At 50.6% G+C, this 17,750-nt stretch overlaps 1 protein-coding gene across 5 annotated transcripts in view; it reads left to right on the top strand.

The window, feature by feature from the left end:
- Positions 1-17,750, top strand: part of NTRK3 (neurotrophic receptor tyrosine kinase 3) — a 350,817-nt gene that overhangs the window by 83,531 nt on the left and 249,536 nt on the right. For all 5 annotated transcript variants that reach the window (XM_057494679.1, XM_057494680.1, XM_036931897.2 and 2 more), the window contains exon 5: positions 11,565-11,633. In XM_057494679.1, the coding sequence (XP_057350662.1) occupies positions 11,565-11,633 (69 nt within the window). The remainder of the gene's footprint in view (positions 1-11,564; positions 11,634-17,750) is intronic.

Raw genomic sequence — 17,750 nt, 5'->3', positions numbered from 1 at the left:
AGGCACTCGCACGTCCCTCTGGGCTCTGCTGGAAGGGAGACAGACAGCATCCAGGTACTACCCTGTATCCACAGGCTCTGGTCTGGGACGGGGGAGGGAGGGACAGAGAGGCTGGAGCTGCTCCGGTTCAAAGGAACCGAAGCCCTCAGGCAGCTGTCAGCAAAGCCACCGGGGTTCTGCCCTGGCCACGCCAGAGACGCCTCAGTTAGCCCCCTCACCTCAGCAGATGGCACTGCGCTCTGAGCGCCTAAGGAAATACCGCAGGCTCTGTGCTGAGGTCTCTCCTCCTTGGTGCATCCTCTGGCCTCAAGGGGTCCCCCCGCCTTGGGCAGCCAGGAGTGTGAGCACCCCCCCTAGTCATCTCAGGCACAGTGGTTTTTCCAGAATGCCTACTGGCACCTTCCAGTTGGCAACCACCCACTAAATTTCAGCTGGGGATTGCTAAGTCCCCTTCCTAGTTATTAATAATGGCTTTTGTCCCCAGGGACGCTTGCAATAATTTCTCGGCTCCTCACAGAGTGTCTCTTTACATCTGGACACATGATGCTTATATGCTCTCATACATGTATTTTTCAGGGCAGAAGGATTTGATAGGAACCAAAGTCAACACATCAGTAAAACAAAGTCGCACTAGATCAGTGGTTCTGGAAGTGTGGTTTCCAAACCAGCAACATGGGTGCCCGCAGGGACTGCTTAGCAATGCAAACTGTAGGCCAGACCTGCTGGGTCAGAATCCCAGGGAGGTGGAGTCTGGTCCTCTGGGTCTGACAAGCATCCAGGTGACTGACACCCGGTGCTGGAGAAGCTCTGCCCACCGGCGCCTCCTCCTGGCCCGCACTCGGCCCGTGTTCCCTCCAAACACTCATCTTGAAGGAGGTATTGGCTGCAGTGTCGGCCTAATCAGGTTTCTCTATAAACAGGTCCAATTTGTATATCTAAACAGGCTTCCTGCTCACAATTTCATTGTTTTTAGGAGAGCCATAGGTTTTCCTTGAATCCCAGGGGTGGGTCACGGAATGAGGACAGGCATGTGGTCTGGCTACGGGGTACTTAGGGGGAGCATGCCGGGTGCAACGTGACATGTGGCCGTGCTGCCCTAGCCCACCGCCTCGCGGCTGGCCTCGGGTCTCCCAGCACCCGTGGTTGGCCTGCTCGGCCCCTGAGTGGGCCGCTCCTGGGAGCACCAGGGTCTGTCAGGCCTCACCCCCCGGGACTCCAGAGAGAGCTCACATGCTTCCGGGCAACTAGCTTTGGTGACTTTGCCTGTAAAGAAACCCCCAAGAAGAGAACCCCCAGAATGGGCTCCGTAGTAACACTCAAGGTCTGGTGTGCGGCAGACAGCGTGTGGAACAAAGCTGCCCTGTGGCCACTCCCGTGGGCCTTGCAGCCCTTTCGTGGGCCTCGTGGCCTGCTGACTATGCAGACACAGGCCCCCAGCTTACCACCCCTCTGGCCCTCCAGCTTCAGGCAGTGGCTGCCCCTTCCCTGGACTGTGGGGCCTCCAGGCCCTGGGCAGGCGTGCGAGGGGTGGGCTGTCACTGGCTGGCCACTGAGGCCAGCACTCCTCCGGGGGGCTCATTAAACTGGGATACTGGGTTACTGTCTGAACTGAGATGGTGTTGCTGCTTGCGTCTGGGGTCATGCCTGGGCCGCTGGTGACTTCACGGGGCCGGGGCTGTCACAGCTGCAGGGGCGCCTGGAGATGGGCTGATAAGGGGAGCGGCGCCAGCATGAACAGTGATGGATCACGTTCATTGTGGGCCAGGCATCGCGCCAGCGGCTCTCCACACCCCATCGGCCATCCCCCACCCCCCACTTAATCCTCACCACGACTCAAAGGAACATGCCCCGTTAGTATCCCCAGTTTACATATGAGCAAACTGAGGCACAGAGAGGTCAAGTAACTTACCCAAGGGCACAGAGCATGGACGTGGCAGCGGCAGGCCTGGCACCTAGACCCATGTGGATACCCAACTGTTGTGGGAATTCGATTGAACTCGCTGCACGTTTATTGAGCACTTACTGTATTCCAGGGAGTATAAAGTCTATCAAACCGGAAGGAAATGGCTCTTTGCTTTCAAGCAAAGCAGGCTTTGTGGAAGGCCAATACATGTGCAGCTGTCGTTCGAAGCTGGCAGTCTGAGCTGTGGGCTCGAGTTGAGGCCCAGGCAGGAGGCAGTGGGAGGAAGAGGAGGCGAGAAGGTTTCAGAGTGGGCGGCACTGGCCGGACTTCGAGAACCGCTGAAACTGCTCCTGCAGGATGGGAAGGAAGAGCACGAGCAGTGCCCAGAGCACCAGGTGCCGCGGCATGGAGATGGGGAGGTGCTGGGAAGGAGCTCTGGGGGTGCGGCCAGCCCGGTGCCATCTGTCATGGTGGGTCATTAGCGTTAGTGCTGGGGAGAGGGCTGAAAGGTGCGGGAGGGAGGTGGGCCATGAGAGAGCAGATGGGAGCAGGAGGCTGAAGTGATTGCTTGAAAAAGCTTGGGCTTCAAGGTGGAGGTTGGACTTGGTCAGATGGGCCCAGCATTCTAAAGACATCCAGCAGTCTGTGCCCAAGTCTGGTCTCCCCTGTGTTTGGCCACATCCTTCTCATCCACCTCATCCCATGGCAAGTCCTGTCCCCTCTTGTCCTTCCCACCCTGACCTTCTCCAGCCTGAGAGGACATCTGGAGATAGGCAGCCACCTAGTGCTGTGTCTGTGTACTTGGGGGCAACCGGAGCCACCGCTTACCCTATGAGAAGCTATGCGACTGCTGGATTTGGTAGAGCTTGGCACCTGGGGAGAGGGCACCCGCCTTTCCTTCGGAGCACCTGGAGTTGCCCTTCTCCACCCATTGGCTGCTCCTGTGTGGAGCAGGACCTCAGTCAACGCCTGGCTTCTAGAGATGACCTGTAACTGCTCTGTCCAGTGTGGGAGCCTTGGCCACCTATGGGTGCTGTGCCCTTGAAATGTGGCCAGTCCAAACTGAGATGTGCTGTGAGTCTAAAATATACATGGATTTCAAAGACAAAGTATGAAAAAGAAAAGAATAGGAAATATCTTGTATTTTTTATATCGATCACATGAACTGATGATAATTTGGGTATATTGGGTAAGGTAAAATATATTAATACAATTCATTTTAACTCTTTCTTCTCACTTTTTAAAATGTGACTACTAGAAAACTTTAAATAGTGTATGTTGCTTGCATGATGTTTCTTTTGGCAAGTGCTGGTCTAGCCCAGGGATCAGGTCACTTTTTCTTTGTAAAGGGCCACCTAGGAAATATTTTAAGCTTTGTGGGCTGTTTGGTTTCTGTTGCAACAACTCAGCTCTGATGCTTTAATGCAAAAGTGACCTCTGTTAGATTCAATCGCTGCTGTAACAAATTAACATAAGTTTTGTGGTTTAAGAGCACAAATTTATTGTCTTCTCTTAGACTCTGTAGGTTAGAAGTCTAACAGGGGTCCCCCAGGGCTAAAATCAAGGTGTGGGCAGGGCTGCATTCCCTTCTGGAGGCTCCAGGGGAGAGCCCGTCTCACCGCCTCTTCCAGCTGCTAGACGCCATGCGTGTTCTGTGGCTCACAGCGCCTTCCCCCATCTTCAAAGCCAGCACATGACATTGCTGTCCTTTCTCCCATAGTCACCTCTATCTGACCTTCTTGCTGCCTCCCCCTACTGCTTCTAAGGACCCTTGTACAGGATAATTAAGGATAATCATCTCAAGGTCCATGCTTTTAATCACACCCGCGAAGTGTCTTTTGCCCTAGAAGTTGACACATTCACAGATTCTGGGGCCTAGAATGGGGACACAGACCTCGCGTAAGCAAATGGGCATGACTGTGTTTTGGTAAAACTATATTTGCAATAACAGTGCTGGCCCACAGGCCATACATAGCTTGTTCACCTTGCACCCAGTGATGAACGATTCTGCACCCAGTTCCAACGTGTGGGTTTTTCCCTCCACACCACCAAGCATTTCTCTGACACCAACTGGGTGTCCTATAATTCAACTCAACTCCAACACTACCTACCCAGAGACAGCATCTGATTCCACAGGTAAAGGGTTCAGTCCCACAAGACCACCCCTACTTCAGATGCCAGTTGCTAGCCCAGGGTGTCACCTGTGCTGACTTACTGGCTATAAAGCAGAGGTTCTCACAACTCCCTCTTGGAGTTTGACTAATTTGCCCCAGTGGCTTACAGAACTAAGATACTAGTTTCCTCATTAGATTACTGGTTCATTAAAAGGGTATTAAAGGATACAGATCAACAGCCAGATAAAGAGATACAAGGGGCAAAGTCCCGAGCAAAGGAGCTTCCGTCCTTGTGAAGCTTAGGGCCTGGCGCGGAGGCACACTAAAGCATTCTGGTCCCCCAACCCCGAATCCCCTCCTTTTGGGGTCTTATGGTAGCTTCATTCCATAGACATGACTGAGAAAATCATTGGCCTTTGGTGACTGATTCGACCTGCAGCCCCTTTCTCCTCCTTGGTAATCGACTTGGGTCTGAAAGTTCCACCCCTCTTTGCATGGTTCATCCCCCTCGGAGTCAGTAACCCCCGCACCCCATCTTTAAGGGATTTACAAAAGTCGCCTCATTCTCTGAGGAATTTCAGGAACTGAGGACAAGAGACCAAATATTATAACCAAAGATGCTCCTGTTGTTCTTATCATTCAAGAAATTCCAAGGGTTTTGGAGCAGTGAGCCAGGAATCATGGACAAAGACTAGACATGTATTTCTTGTCACCACAATTATTTCTCCAAATATATTAAGTGGGGTTATGTTTTTTCTGCTAGGAACTCTGTGGAGAAGGTTCCGTGGTCCAGTAGTTTGAGAGGCTCAGGAGGTCAGGTTCTTCCCTTAGTAAAGGCTCTGAGAAGTTCTGCAGTAAATAGCCTGTTTAATTTTGTTTAGTACCACATTTGTCAAGCAACGTGAATTTTTTTCCCCCTGTAATACTCAGTAACATATCTCAGACCTCATTTCCCTAGGAACACACTCTGAGAGACCCTGGTTCAGCCCTGCACAGGGCCTTGGAGAAAAGCTCCCACCAGTCTCCTCATCCAAGGTCAGGACACCAGGCATGTCACTTGAGATTTGATTAGAGAAAGCATTTTGGCTCCATTAAAGTTCATTAAATGTGCCATCCAGTGTAATTTAGCTGAATAAAAATGGCTCAAATGGCTTTAACCCCCACCCCTTTTTACAGCAATTTAATTGAGGGAAAAGCAAATATATCAATGATGGAGAAAAACAATTTCTTGGTCTTCAAGAGGAACGTTGGGTGACAGCCCCTGCTTTTTTGCCATGGGCGCTGGCCTCCCAGGCGTTGGCTCTTGGGGCCTCCTCGGTTGCTGGCTGCAGGTCTTGGTGAGGAGATTGCTTCCCGCCCCTCCCACCTGAGGAGGTTGATGGCAGCCACCTTGACCGCTCGCCTCTCCTGGCAGGCTGCAGTCTTTCTGGTGAGGGACTGACTGCGCGCGAAGTCACAAGGGCGAGACTGATGAGGTGGAGGTTCCCCGGCTCTGGGAGAAGCAGGCGGTAGACTGTCAGCTGTGCTCTCCCACGTGGTCTGCTCCTTTCCCCCAACTCTGTCTGGGGCTGGCGGTGCCCCGGAAGTTCTCCTTTCGACCTTTCCTCCAGATTCTTCTGCACTTGCAAAGGCATCCTGGTGGTGCGAGGCAGGGGAGGGAACTGGCTGTCTCCAGGAAGACCGAGGATATATTTCTGGTATGGGGAAGATTAAAAGAGGACAGACAGACAGCTGAGGAGATGTTGGATCTTAAGGAAGAATCACACTCTCAAAGGAAGTACGATTTACACCATCAGGATTGCAGCCAGCAAAGCCACAGCTCCTGAGAGGCTGCAGAACCAGGAGCGGGTGGATCTTGTTTCCTGGTTAGTTGTGCTCAATGCCCAGAGCCCATACGGTGCTCAGAATTGTGCCTTTTGCAAGCAGCAGAATGAATCCTCTAGGAAAGGTGAGCTACTGTGGCTTTCACCTTCGGGATGCAAGCTGAACCTGCCCCTTGTTCTCTGTTTTCCCTTTTAAAAATCTTTTGCAGGAGGAGATTGGCATATGACTAGGGGGTTGCTGACCAAGTGGACAGGTGCCAGGTTGGATCTTAGCAGCTGGAACCTGATTGGGAAGCTGGTTCCTTGGAGCAAACTGGGCAGAGACAGAGTGATGGAGTAATGGAAATCATGACTTGGGAGCTTCTGGGGACGGCTGGGCAGCCAACTTGGCCATCAGAGCCCTGGGGCAAAAGAGACAAATGTGTTCATTTGCTTGAGCTGTTATAACAAAATAGCAGAGGGCCGAGTGGCTCAAAAAAAGGCTTTTATTTTCTACAGTTTTGGAGGTTGGAAGTCAAAGACCAAGGTGTTGACAGGGCAGGGGGCTGGTCCTTTCTGAGGCCTCCCTCATGTCTGTGTCCTAATCTCCTATAAGGACACTGTCATATCAGATTAGAGGTCATCCTAATGACCTCATTTAATGTCACTCACCTCTTTAAAGGCCCCATCTCCAAATACAGTCACATTCTGAGGTACTGAGGGTTATGGCTCCAACCTAAGAATTTTGCGGGGACACAGTTCAGCCCATGACAACACAGGATAAAACTAAAAAGAGAGGGGCTGAGGAGGTGCAGAGGAAGCATGAGCGCCCAGGAGCTGTCGTGGGAGCAGGGCAGACCCAAAGAAGGGTCGACGATGTTGAGGTGGGGATGCTGGGCTGACTGGTGCAGGCGTGAGAAGCCTGGCTTATTAGCATGGACGGTAGGCCACCTGCCGCCAACAATCCCTTACACTCTTGAGTCCTAAGACTTGACCTGCCCACAGGGCATACCTCTGCCAGGAGAATAGGAGGCACTTCCAAATGTCAGCTGCGCCCTTAATCCAGGAAATCTTCCAGACCTCCGTCTCCTGGATCACTTTGTGGGTGGGGCTTATGTGTCCGTTTCTCAGCTCTCAGCCCCAAAGGACCTGGTGTGTTTGGAGCAACAGAAGAATTCATCTGTTGGCTTCTCTTGGCAGCAGGGCCCATCTTGAGCGACCCTTTGGATGGTAGGGTTCCCAGGGTAGAGGACGACTTCCTCCACAATCGCCGGCTCCAGCCCACTGCAGTCGGGTGCCCCCTTTAGGAAGGTCACGGGGCTGCCTTCTGTCCTGAGGTTTTTGCCTTGGAGGACAAAAGGGGGCTCATGCAGGGGCGGGGCTGTCTCAGCCCTGTTCCTCCTGAGGGTCAGAGGTTGGCCAGCTGTGTGTCTGGCGCCCTGTTCCCAGAGCGCCCAGCGGCTGCCTCAGCATCGTCCATTACTCCGGGCCCCAGAGAGCCAGTAGTGCAGGACAAAATGTAATGGCTTTGTCTCATAGTCTCAGATGAGGGATCTGGGGGCAGTGTCACAGAGCTTGATTTTGGGAAAGGGTTTAATGCATCATCTCGTAAACTCTTGCTCACCAAATTAATTCCAGTGGTCAGGTGACTTGGCAACTGGCCATTGACCCAAGCAAAAGCCACAGAGGGTGATAATGTAGCTGTTAGGGAGGAAGCTCTGGGAAGAGGCTGCCCTGGGGCCCAGAGGCAGGATGGGTCTTAATGAAACAACTGTCTGATGACTAGCCCATCAATAACTGCTGACAGGTGAATGCAGGTGAGGCACCGGCTTGAAGGAGAATAAGGGCAGTGAGTTCTGAGTGAGTGGTAAGTTGTTAAAGCCCTGTGCCTCAGCTTCCCCGTTTGGTCTGCACCTTGAACATTTATAAATGCCCGTGAGAGCAGGTGGCCAGAGGAGTGCCCTGCCTGTCTTGTGGTGGATATATGTTTGCCTTATGTGTGTTTTTGTCTCTGGGGCTGGCATCTTCTGTCGTGTTTCTGGAAGGACATTCTGTGTGGTTGTGCAGGTTGTGTGCACTGCACTCCTTGGGTCTCTGGGACCATGCATGTATGTGTGTGTGTACTGGGAGTTTACATGTCTCTGTGTTGGTTGCAAATGTCCCTGGGTTTGTTGCTTTTTGCCCATTGCCTTAATCTTTGCAGTGAGGCCCCTCAGAGCTGTTGAATTTTGGATGGCATCTTCTAAGCCCCAGTTTCCTCATCTGCAGTGTGGAGATGATAGCAATGCCTTGTGTGGTTGCTGCAGATATTAATGAGGATCATGAATGCCAAATGTTCAGCGCAGTCCCTCGTGCTTAGTGAGCCTGTGGTGAATGGCAGGTGCTGACCGTGGCCACAGAGAGGCAGGGCGGTGTGAGCAGGGAGGGCAGCTGGACCACAGAAGGTGTAAGGACTGCTTTCCCTCCAATAGGAGGAGAGGGCAGCTGTCCTGGGTGGGCCTGGGAGGAGGGTGGGGTGGTCGCGGCTCCTTCATCGGGCCCAGCTGAAGGAGGTGAGGCTCCAGCTGGGAGGGGAGCTGCCACGGGTGCCCCGCCCTTCTGCCCTCTAACATGGAATAAGGAGGTAATGCTATTTCTTATTCTTTATTTGCCAGATTGCCTGTCATTTTCTTTCTCTCAGAATCCAATTTTCTCATGACTTTTCCACCTAATGTAGCAAAGTGTAACCTTTGTGAAGGTTGCTGGCAGCCCCAGCCTTAGACTCCCCAGAACCCTCCCTGGCTGCTCCTCCCCCGGAACGGGAAGGGCCGCGCCTCACCTGGATCACCCCTGTCGCTGGCCGCCTCCTTCCTGCCAGTTGCTTTGGCTTGTCTCTTCCCCAGCCCTCGGCACATCCGGGGCTGCTGGCCGCTGACTCAAAGCATACTGCCGCTCAGCTTCAGAAGCTGGGGTTCTGTTCAAGGCCGCGCTGGGAGGGGGCGAAAACCTCAAGGTGGGCAGGGCCTTGCTCACGCGTTCTGCCACGGCTGCTCCTGTGCATAGATGTAAACCAGGAGAAGCAACACAAAGCAGAAGAGTTCCACCGGGATGAGTCACTCCCGTTCTCCGAAGCATCCTAGAGGCTAACGGTGGTGGAGACCTGTAGAGTGGTCCCGAAACCTGTTGCCCTCGCCCCTAAGTTCTGAGCTCCCCGTGCAATACCTGGTGTAAAGCCGGCGACTTGTTGGGCATATGTGCCTGATTGGCTCCTGCATCCCCGAAGCAGGAGCTGTGCCCCGGCGGGTCCTCAAGTGGTCGTGCTGCGGTTCTGTCATCACGCTGTTCCGTCTGATCACTGGGTGATGCAGGAAGTGTGCAGGATGAGACAGATCGTGGTTAGGGGTCTGTGAAGCTGAGGCTGTGGGTAGGCTCAGGTCTCCCAGCTTTTCGTGGAACTTGTGCTGTCACTCAGCCAGCACTCTGGAGCCCTGCTGGGAGTGCTGAGCTAGGGGCACGGGGCTTAGGGACTCGGAAGGCAGTGCTGGCTGCAGCGGAGAAGGAACGGTCAACTTGGGGCCACCTGCTTGTGGTCCCCTTCCTTTCTCCATCCATCCCTTGCCCCTCAGAGTGGGGCTGCCTCTCCAGCACCATCATGGGCTGCCACCAAAGACAGGGCTGCTTCAGTGAGAGGGGGAAGCCCTGTCCCTTAGGTCGTCATTGTATCTGAATATCCGCTCCTGTGACGAGCTGTGCACACACTGTGTGATCTCACCCAGCCTGAACTCCCATGAACTCCAGACCCAGGCAGGCGACAGGCGAGTTCATTTCTCTCTGGATATCAAACTCAGTATCTGCCAGGGCAGGCTCTTGATCGCCTCCCACGCGTGACCCTTCTGCAGCCCTCCTCGTCCCACTGGGTGGCATTACCCCTCTCCCGGTTGCTCAGGTCTCTCTCCCTCCTCTCCCAGATCCAGTCCAGTAGGAGGTTCTGGCTGCACGGCCTACAGCTCCTCGCTTGAACCCATCTGCTCAGCTGTCACCATCCCCTCTTCTCGCCGGGAAAGCTGCAGCAGCCTCCTGATTGGCCGGCCGGCTTCTGTCTTAGCCTCCTCCTGTAAACAGTGGTCATTAGGTTATACCACTTCCCTACCTAAAACCATCCGATGCTTTCCTATTGCTCCTTAAAATAAAGCCCAAACTCCTCGCCACGGCCAGCGAGGTGGGTGTGGGGTCTCCCTATTTACCAGACCACTCGCCGCCGCTGCCTTCCTCACCGCCGTCCCTTCTGGCCTCCTGGTTCCTCAGGCCTTTGCCCCTGCTGGTCAGCCTCCTGGAACAGGCTTCCCCCGGCACTCACCACCTCCTCAGTCTTCTGGTCTCAGCTCTGGTGTCACCTTCTCCAAGGTGCTCCCCTAAGTCCCGGTGTCGTGTGCCCCTGCCCTCCCTCCCACCCATCCATCCTACCCCTCCTTTGACTTACAGCGAACTGCAATTCTCGTGCTTCTTTGTTGGTAACTTGGATATAAGTTTCAGAGGGGCCTTACCAGTTGTCCAGCCCCCGTTCTGCAGTGCAGGGTGTTTATGGCTCCCAAGAAATATTTTGCTGTAGAAGTTGTCTAAATATACGTGCCCGTGTAAGCATATGTGTGTGTGTATAAATAGGAGTCTGTGTTTGCATTTTTAACCTATGTGTTTAATAGACGCAAATACACACGTTTGGATGGATATTTACCTAAGTGGGATCCTTGCCATTCTCCGTTTTCATCCGTGAGTGAGTAAGTCGTTCCCAGGTGCTCCTTGAGTTCTGGCAGTGTCTCACTGCTGCCTTTAAGGGCTGTTAACACATCAAAAGTTGTCTGTTGAGCCTGGCAAAGTAATAACCATGGGCGTGTTTCTTCCTTTCTTTGGAAGACTAATGGCTACTCTTTCCCCCTGCACATCCTAATGAGAACAATTAAATAACCATTAGGAGCAGAACAGAAGTGTGAACAAAAGGCTGATGTCTTGATCATTGATGGGCCTGTTTGCTGGGGGTGGGACTGGCCAGAAGGAATTGTAGGTGACCTGCAGGGTTCTTCCTGCTTGTGTGAGTATTAAGAATGCTTTTTGGCAAAAGGGTTCACCGTTTCACTTCTGCAAGACGAGTAACTCCTGTAGATCTACAATACACTGTAGTGCACAGTTAACAGTACTGTATTGTATACAAATTGTATAACAAATTTGTTAAGCGGGCAGACCTTCTGTTAAATGTCCTTATCACAGGAAGGGAAAAGAGGGAGAAGAAAGGAACTTCTAGAGAGGGCGGTCGTGCTTATGGCCTTGTTTGTGGTGGTGGTTTCACACTGTGTGCTTGAAGCTCATCAAGATGGACACATTAAACATGGATGGCTTTTTTGCATGTCAGTTATACCTGAGTAACAATCATAGAAAAGAATACCCGTTGGCTTGTGTACCCTGAGCAGTCTGTTCTGTCAGGAGGCAGGCTTCCAAAAGGCTCCCTTAGCTTTTACCGTGGTCAGAGGATATGGGAAAATGAATGGGGAAATTTTGTTTTTGTTTTTAAATTTGTAAAACATTGCCCTTTAAAAGGCTGCAGGATCCCCTCCAAACCTGATCGGTGGCCTCAACTGTTGGTACATGGATCGTCAGCAGAATGGGACAAAGGAGAAGAAGACCAGGATCCCATGAAATATCCAAGTTCACCACCAAGAGTGTCACTTACGCCAGATCTGTCCTTAATTTCCCCTTTGTTTGTCACTCTTTCAGAAATCTGTCGAGTAACCGGCTCACCACTCTCTCGTGGCAGCTCTTCCAGACACTGAGTCTACGGGAATTGTAAGTTTGGTTTGGAAGACCCACCGAGTAGTAGATCCGTGGCAGAGGTTGGGCGGGGAGGAGTGTCAGGCAACAGAGCTGCCTGAGGGCTGGGCGTGCACTTGAAGGGGCTTCTGGGGTCGGATGACCTAAGGCGTACCATGTTCAGTGAGAGCGAGCCACCCTGTCACTTGATTTCTTATGCTCTTTGCAGTCACAGTAGATTTCAGAAGACTCTCTCTGAGCAGGACCTAGTTTTGTGATCTGTAGGTAATTATTAATAGTATTGATATTATAATAGTAAAGAGTATCAGTTTATAATAAGTAACACTCCTAATATATGACTTAGTAGGTTATCAGGTATGCTTTCATTTACATGACCTTAGATTTATCATCAGAAGCATCATGGCAGGTAGGTGTTATTACAATACCTCACATATAAAATATATTCCTATGTTTTAAGGTGAGGGTTCTGAGCCCCCACATGACATGTAAGACATCGCCAAAACTGCATTGTTGGGGATTAGCAGAGCCAGGACTTGAACCCAGGCCTCTGACTTCAGATCGCATGTCCTTTTCATGAGACCACTCATGATCTTCCGTGAGCCTATTTGGCTTGAATATTGGCATCCTGGTGGGGTGAGCAAGGCCGTAACATTTAGTCAGTCCTCCTGTGAACTGCTCAGTCTTGCTGCATTATGAGGCTGATAACTGCACCCCTACCCCAGCTAGCCATTTTGTGCAAACAAGTGTTGGATGGAAAAGTGAAAAATTCATGTCCACAGCTGGAAAAAATAACTCCCGTTGATGTGTGAGTCATCGGGGTCATCTCTGCACACAAAGGACAGCGTGTTATGTTAAGAGAACCAATCAAGGAATAAACTGAAAAGGCATTGAGGCGTGGGTAGTTAGGGAGTCAGGGCTCCAGAGACACTGCTCATGTGTTCCCTTTTACTTGGACACTCAGAGCCAAGGTCACTGAATGCAGAATGTTCACTGTCTTTTTTTTTTTTTTGACTTATCATCAGCATTGTTTCAATTTATTGTATTTTTTTAATTGAATTATAGCTGATACACAATTTTTTTTTTGAGAGGGCATCTCTCATATTTATTGATCAAATGGTTATTAACAACAATAAAATTCTGTATAGGGGACTCAATACACAGTCATTAATCAACCCCAAGGCTAATTCTCAACAGTCTCCAATCTTCTGAAGCATAACGAACAAGTTCTTACATAGTGAATAAGTTCTTACATGGTGAACAGTACAAGGGCAGTCATCACAGAAACTTTCGGTTTTGATCACGCATCATGAGCTATAAACAATCAGGTCAAATATGATTATTTGTTTGATTTTTATACTTGATTTATATGTGAATCCCACATTTCTCCCTTATTATTATTTTTTAATAAAATGCTGAAGTGGTAGGTAGGTACAAGATAAAGGTAGAAAACATAGTTTAGTGTTGTAAGAGGGCAAATGTAGATGATCAGGTGTGTGCCTGTAGACTATGTGTTAATCCAAGTTAGACCAGGGCAATAAAACATGCACGGATGCAGAAGATTTCTCTCAAAACAGGGGGTGTGAGGTTCTAAGCCTCCCCTCTGTTGGTCCCCAATTTCTCACCTGATGACCCCCCTGTGACTGTGCCTGTCTTAGGTTGTTCCTCCCTTGAGGAATCTTACCCGTCTCTGGCTAACCAGTCATCTTCCAGGGCCATACAGGGAAATATAAAGTTAGTAAGTGAGAGAGAAGCAATATTCTTTGAAAAGGTTAGCTTTTTACTTCTTTGCAGATTTATGCCCTGTGGCTTCTATGCCCAGCATGTTCACTGTCTTTACCAGAAAGCAGTGGCTCTTCCAGATTGTTCTCTCTCATCCTGGGAAGATCTGAGTGCCCAGATGAGCAGCCATAGCCATAACTTTTCTGACCCACCTGGTCAGTGTTTATTTACGTCCAGCACCCCAGTAGCCTATCCCTCTGTGATGGCCTTGGACCCTACTTACCCTTGTGGACCTCAGTGCCCATATGATGCTTCAAAAGACCATTCCAGGAATACGGGAAGTACAGAACTTGCCTTTACTGGTGTTGGAGAGTTTAGGACAATACTGCTATGGGTTGTTTTTCTTTCTTAGGATTTTGCCCCTACTAGCAGGCTACCCCTCTGGTAAGGGCACAATAGACACAGCGATTAGAGATCTTTGCTCACATATTCCTGAAATCCAGATGTACACCAACAGAAACTCCTGCCTGAGCTTAGAGAAAGGTAACATAAATGGACTTATTTGCCTAGACATCACTGACAAACTAGAGTGTGTCACAGACATCTGAATGTCAGACTGTGGCCGTTTTCATTCCCATCTTTGTAGGTGAAAAAGGCCTTAGAGGTAAATCAATGTGACTGTTCCCATCAATGCTAACACTGATTTCTGAGGTCTTACTTGGTACCAGGCCTGTGGCAAGCATCCTGTTGAATTATGTACATTACTTAATTTGATCCTTATACCGATTTTATAATGAATTTCATAATTCCTTCACATTTGGGGACACCAAGGTACTTAGCAAGGTCAAGCATCTTGTTTACAGTCATCCACTAAATAAGTGGTAGCATATGGACTCGTGGTCTTGACCACTGCGCTTAGCTATCTCCCAGCTTTTCAACCTGTTTCCAATCCAAGGATCAGTTCTACAGTGATTTTCAAAAAGTACGTGATGGCAGTTCCTTCTGCTGCCCTAGAACTGATGGGGGGTCCTGCCACAGAGGAGCTTTTTGGGGGCTCTTGTTCTTGGGAGTCTTGCAGCTAGTTCTTCTGGAATGCTTGGCCCTTCATCTGTCCCAGGGCCGTCTCTCCTGGGGGACATCTGGGGCCTGTAGTTGCCTGAATTATTGAGAAAACGTTCAGTGTACCTTCTAAAAAAAAAAGTCATTGGATGCGAAATCAATGGTGTGCTGCCCTGGTGACCTGTTTCATGGAGTTTTAGAAACAGTTGTTCCGTGGATATATATTTAAAGAAAATGTCACATTTCCCCCAGAGGATCTTGGGACTTTGCATTCATCTTTGCCCGGGATCAATACAGCGGCTAGCTGGACGTGACGTATGGAGGAACGAAGACGTGCCCCAGTGCGAGTCAGTGTGTGAGAGCCGCGTGTCCACATGGTATTGCATTTCTGTCACATTGTTAAATAAGAAAAAAATTATATCAGAAAATAAAGCAGCTCTCCTCTAAAGAGCAATCGCCCTGGTAGGGGTCTATTTCTTGAGGAAGAATTGAATGTGGAGAGTGGAAAATTTATCTTTTGGCTGGAGGGGCTGCATGTTGGCTCTTCGCTGTGGCTGTGATTAAAACCCAAACAACCGCGGTTCCTGGCAAGTGGAAGAGGGGGTGGTATTTTCTTGTCCGACTTCCTGATTAGTCCACATGGCGCCATCTGCCACGAGCCATCCAGACTGCCAGGGTCTGCCCAGTGGAGCCTGTGGGCTGGGGCGTGGGGGTGGGTTGTGGAAAAAAGAATTTTGGCCCTGGAGGAAAGAGGCCAGAGGGAGGTGCTCTGTGTGCCGTGGCAGCCAGTGATTGTGGCCAGTCACTAAGCCACAAGTGCGAGGCTTTGAGTGACCTTCTGCAGAAGGAGAAGGGCATTCAGTGATTTCTTAGCACGTTTCATTCTGTCACTGAGGGTCTCTGCCTTCTCCAACCAGCCCTTCTCCACAAGAGTATCTGGGATGTAGGTATGGATGGGGCTTCCCACCGGAAGGGCAGAGGGTCTGTGGCTTTTCCAGTATAGAGGAGGAGGAGGAAGAGGCATGTATTGAGCACCTAACATGAACGAGGCCTGGTCCCATTCATTCTTGGAACGAATCCCACAAGGGAGGTGTCTTTATAACTGGTTTCACAAACAGGGGAGTGGAGGTTTGACCAAGTTAAACAACTGTTTCAACATCACATAGCTTGTGAACGGTCCCTCTGGGAATTAGTATTAGGATTATTAGCATCACCACCACACAGGTCTGCTTTCAAAAACTGAGGCTCTTTCCTTACAAAACTCAGCAGCATACACATGCTTAGCATCTCCTTCCAGAAACCACTCCCAAGATGACGGCTCCCGAGAGGAATGATGGGGGAAAAAACCCCAGACAAGCCAGCATCTCAGAGCCCTTGTGATGTGCCGGAGCTTTTCTGGACTCATTTCTCATTTACTTTTGTGAGATGAAGGATATGGTTTTGGCAGATCACCTGGCCTCTCACCAGTCCAGGTTGTGTTTCTTTCACTGAGGGAACTGCAAGCATCGTTTAAGACTTGCTTTCGAGTAGCCAGAACTATTTCAGTGGCACTGGTTTGAAGAAACCCGAGCTGGCATTGTAGACAGCCCTTGGTTATGGCAAGATGGTGTTTTCTTGCAGAGAAGACCCAAACTGTCTGTCCAGAGAACAGAGCAAGATTCAAAGAGATCATCTGAGAGATAAAGAATGAACAAGAAAGAAAAGAAGCTTGGCTTCTGAATCCCATGATACAGTTTAGGCAAAGGCAGGAAGCACCAGAGGATGTAATCACACAGCACAGAAACCTTCCAGAAATACCCTAAGGACTATTAGTATATCTTGAACAGCTTTCTGTTCATACTCTGCATGTGCGAAGCAGACACCATTAAAACAGATTGGAGTATTTCATTTTCTTAAAGCAAAGTGATCATTACCTCTGATATAATTTGCAGATTTAATCGACTTGGTAAACTATTCACTCAGGGTCGGGGATGGGTTTGGGCTGGTTCTGGCCCTTCTCTTCTCCTAGTCTGGGCCATGACCACTTTCCACGGCTCCTAAACAAAGTCACTAGACATTCATGTGAATAATAGTATTATAACAACAATAATTTCTGGCTTCTTTACAGCGTCCTTTAATTCACAGAGCACATTAACGTGTGTTATCACTAATCCTCACAACTTCGTGAGATTTATGAGGAGGAAGCTTGAGTGTCATTACCCCCGTCTCACAGAAGTTAAAACAGGGCCTTGGAGAATTAAGTTACTTGCTCTATTAGTTTCTTAGAGCTGCCTTAACAAGTGCCACAAATTTGAAGGCTTTTCTGCAGTGGGATGATCCTCTCCCTGTTCTGGAGGCTGGAAGGCCAAAGTTAAGGCGTCAGCAGGGCCCCGTTCCCTGTGGGGGCGGGAGGACTCCTTTCTTGTCTTTTCCGGCTCTGCTGGCCCCTGCGTTCCTTGGCTGGTGGCAGCGTCCCTCTGTCCCTGCGTCCATCCTCACAGCGCTGCTGACCCTGTCTGCATCTCATCTCTCCCATTGCTCTTAGAAGGATGCCAGTCACTGGGCTTAGGGCCCACCCTAATCCGGAACGATGTCATCCATGATCTTTAATTTGATGACATCTGCAGAGGTTCTCTTTCCAAAGAAGGCCCCATCCGCAGGTACTGGGGGCTGGGACTTGGATATATCCTTTTGGGGGGACACAGTTGAGCCCACTGTACTGGCCCCAGGTGACCCAGCAGGTGCGGCTCGGCTCTTGCACGTGGGCTTTTCCTACCATCTGACTGCTGTTGCCTCCAGGAGGCTGGCTGACCACGTGGGCACGCTTTTGTCCGTGACAGTAGATCTGTGTCCCTTCCCCGTTGCCCACTGCCTGGCACTGGGGTTGCCCCTGTTGGTGCTGATGCTGTGGAGGGAGAAGAAAATCAGAGGGGTGGCTGGAGGGAATCAGCATTTGCTAAGCATTCACACACAGCCAAAGCATCTGTGTGCGCATGCTCGGATGGGCCGCGTGAATCCGTGGGAAGGCCCTGGGCCCTGTGATCAAGCCCCAGGCTGTCTTGGGGCCGGGGCTGGGTGGTGGTGAGCTTTGCCCTGAAGCAGCTGCCGCTGTGTTACTCACATGTGTTTGTGTTATTGTTGGAACGGGGAGATCCCTGCCTTGGGTGCCTTGAGCCTGCCCCTGAAGGCCTGGCTGGAGGGCCCTCTGCTAGACCCCTGATCTGATGGGAGAACAGAACTGCATGTTTAGACCCAGGGCATCCCTCCGTGGCTTCTGGCCCATCTCGCTCTTCGAACCCTCTTGTCAGGCCATGAGGATGATGGGGCTTTTGCACAGTCAGGTGCCTGGGAGCCACTGTTCTGAGCCTCAACGTA

The sequence above is a fragment of the Manis pentadactyla genome, chromosome 18 (assembly GCF_030020395.1).
Source record: "Manis pentadactyla isolate mManPen7 chromosome 18, mManPen7.hap1, whole genome shotgun sequence".
Lineage (NCBI taxonomy): Eukaryota > Metazoa > Chordata > Mammalia > Pholidota > Manidae > Manis > Manis pentadactyla.
This window is presented reverse-complemented; position numbering and strand designations above follow the sequence as displayed.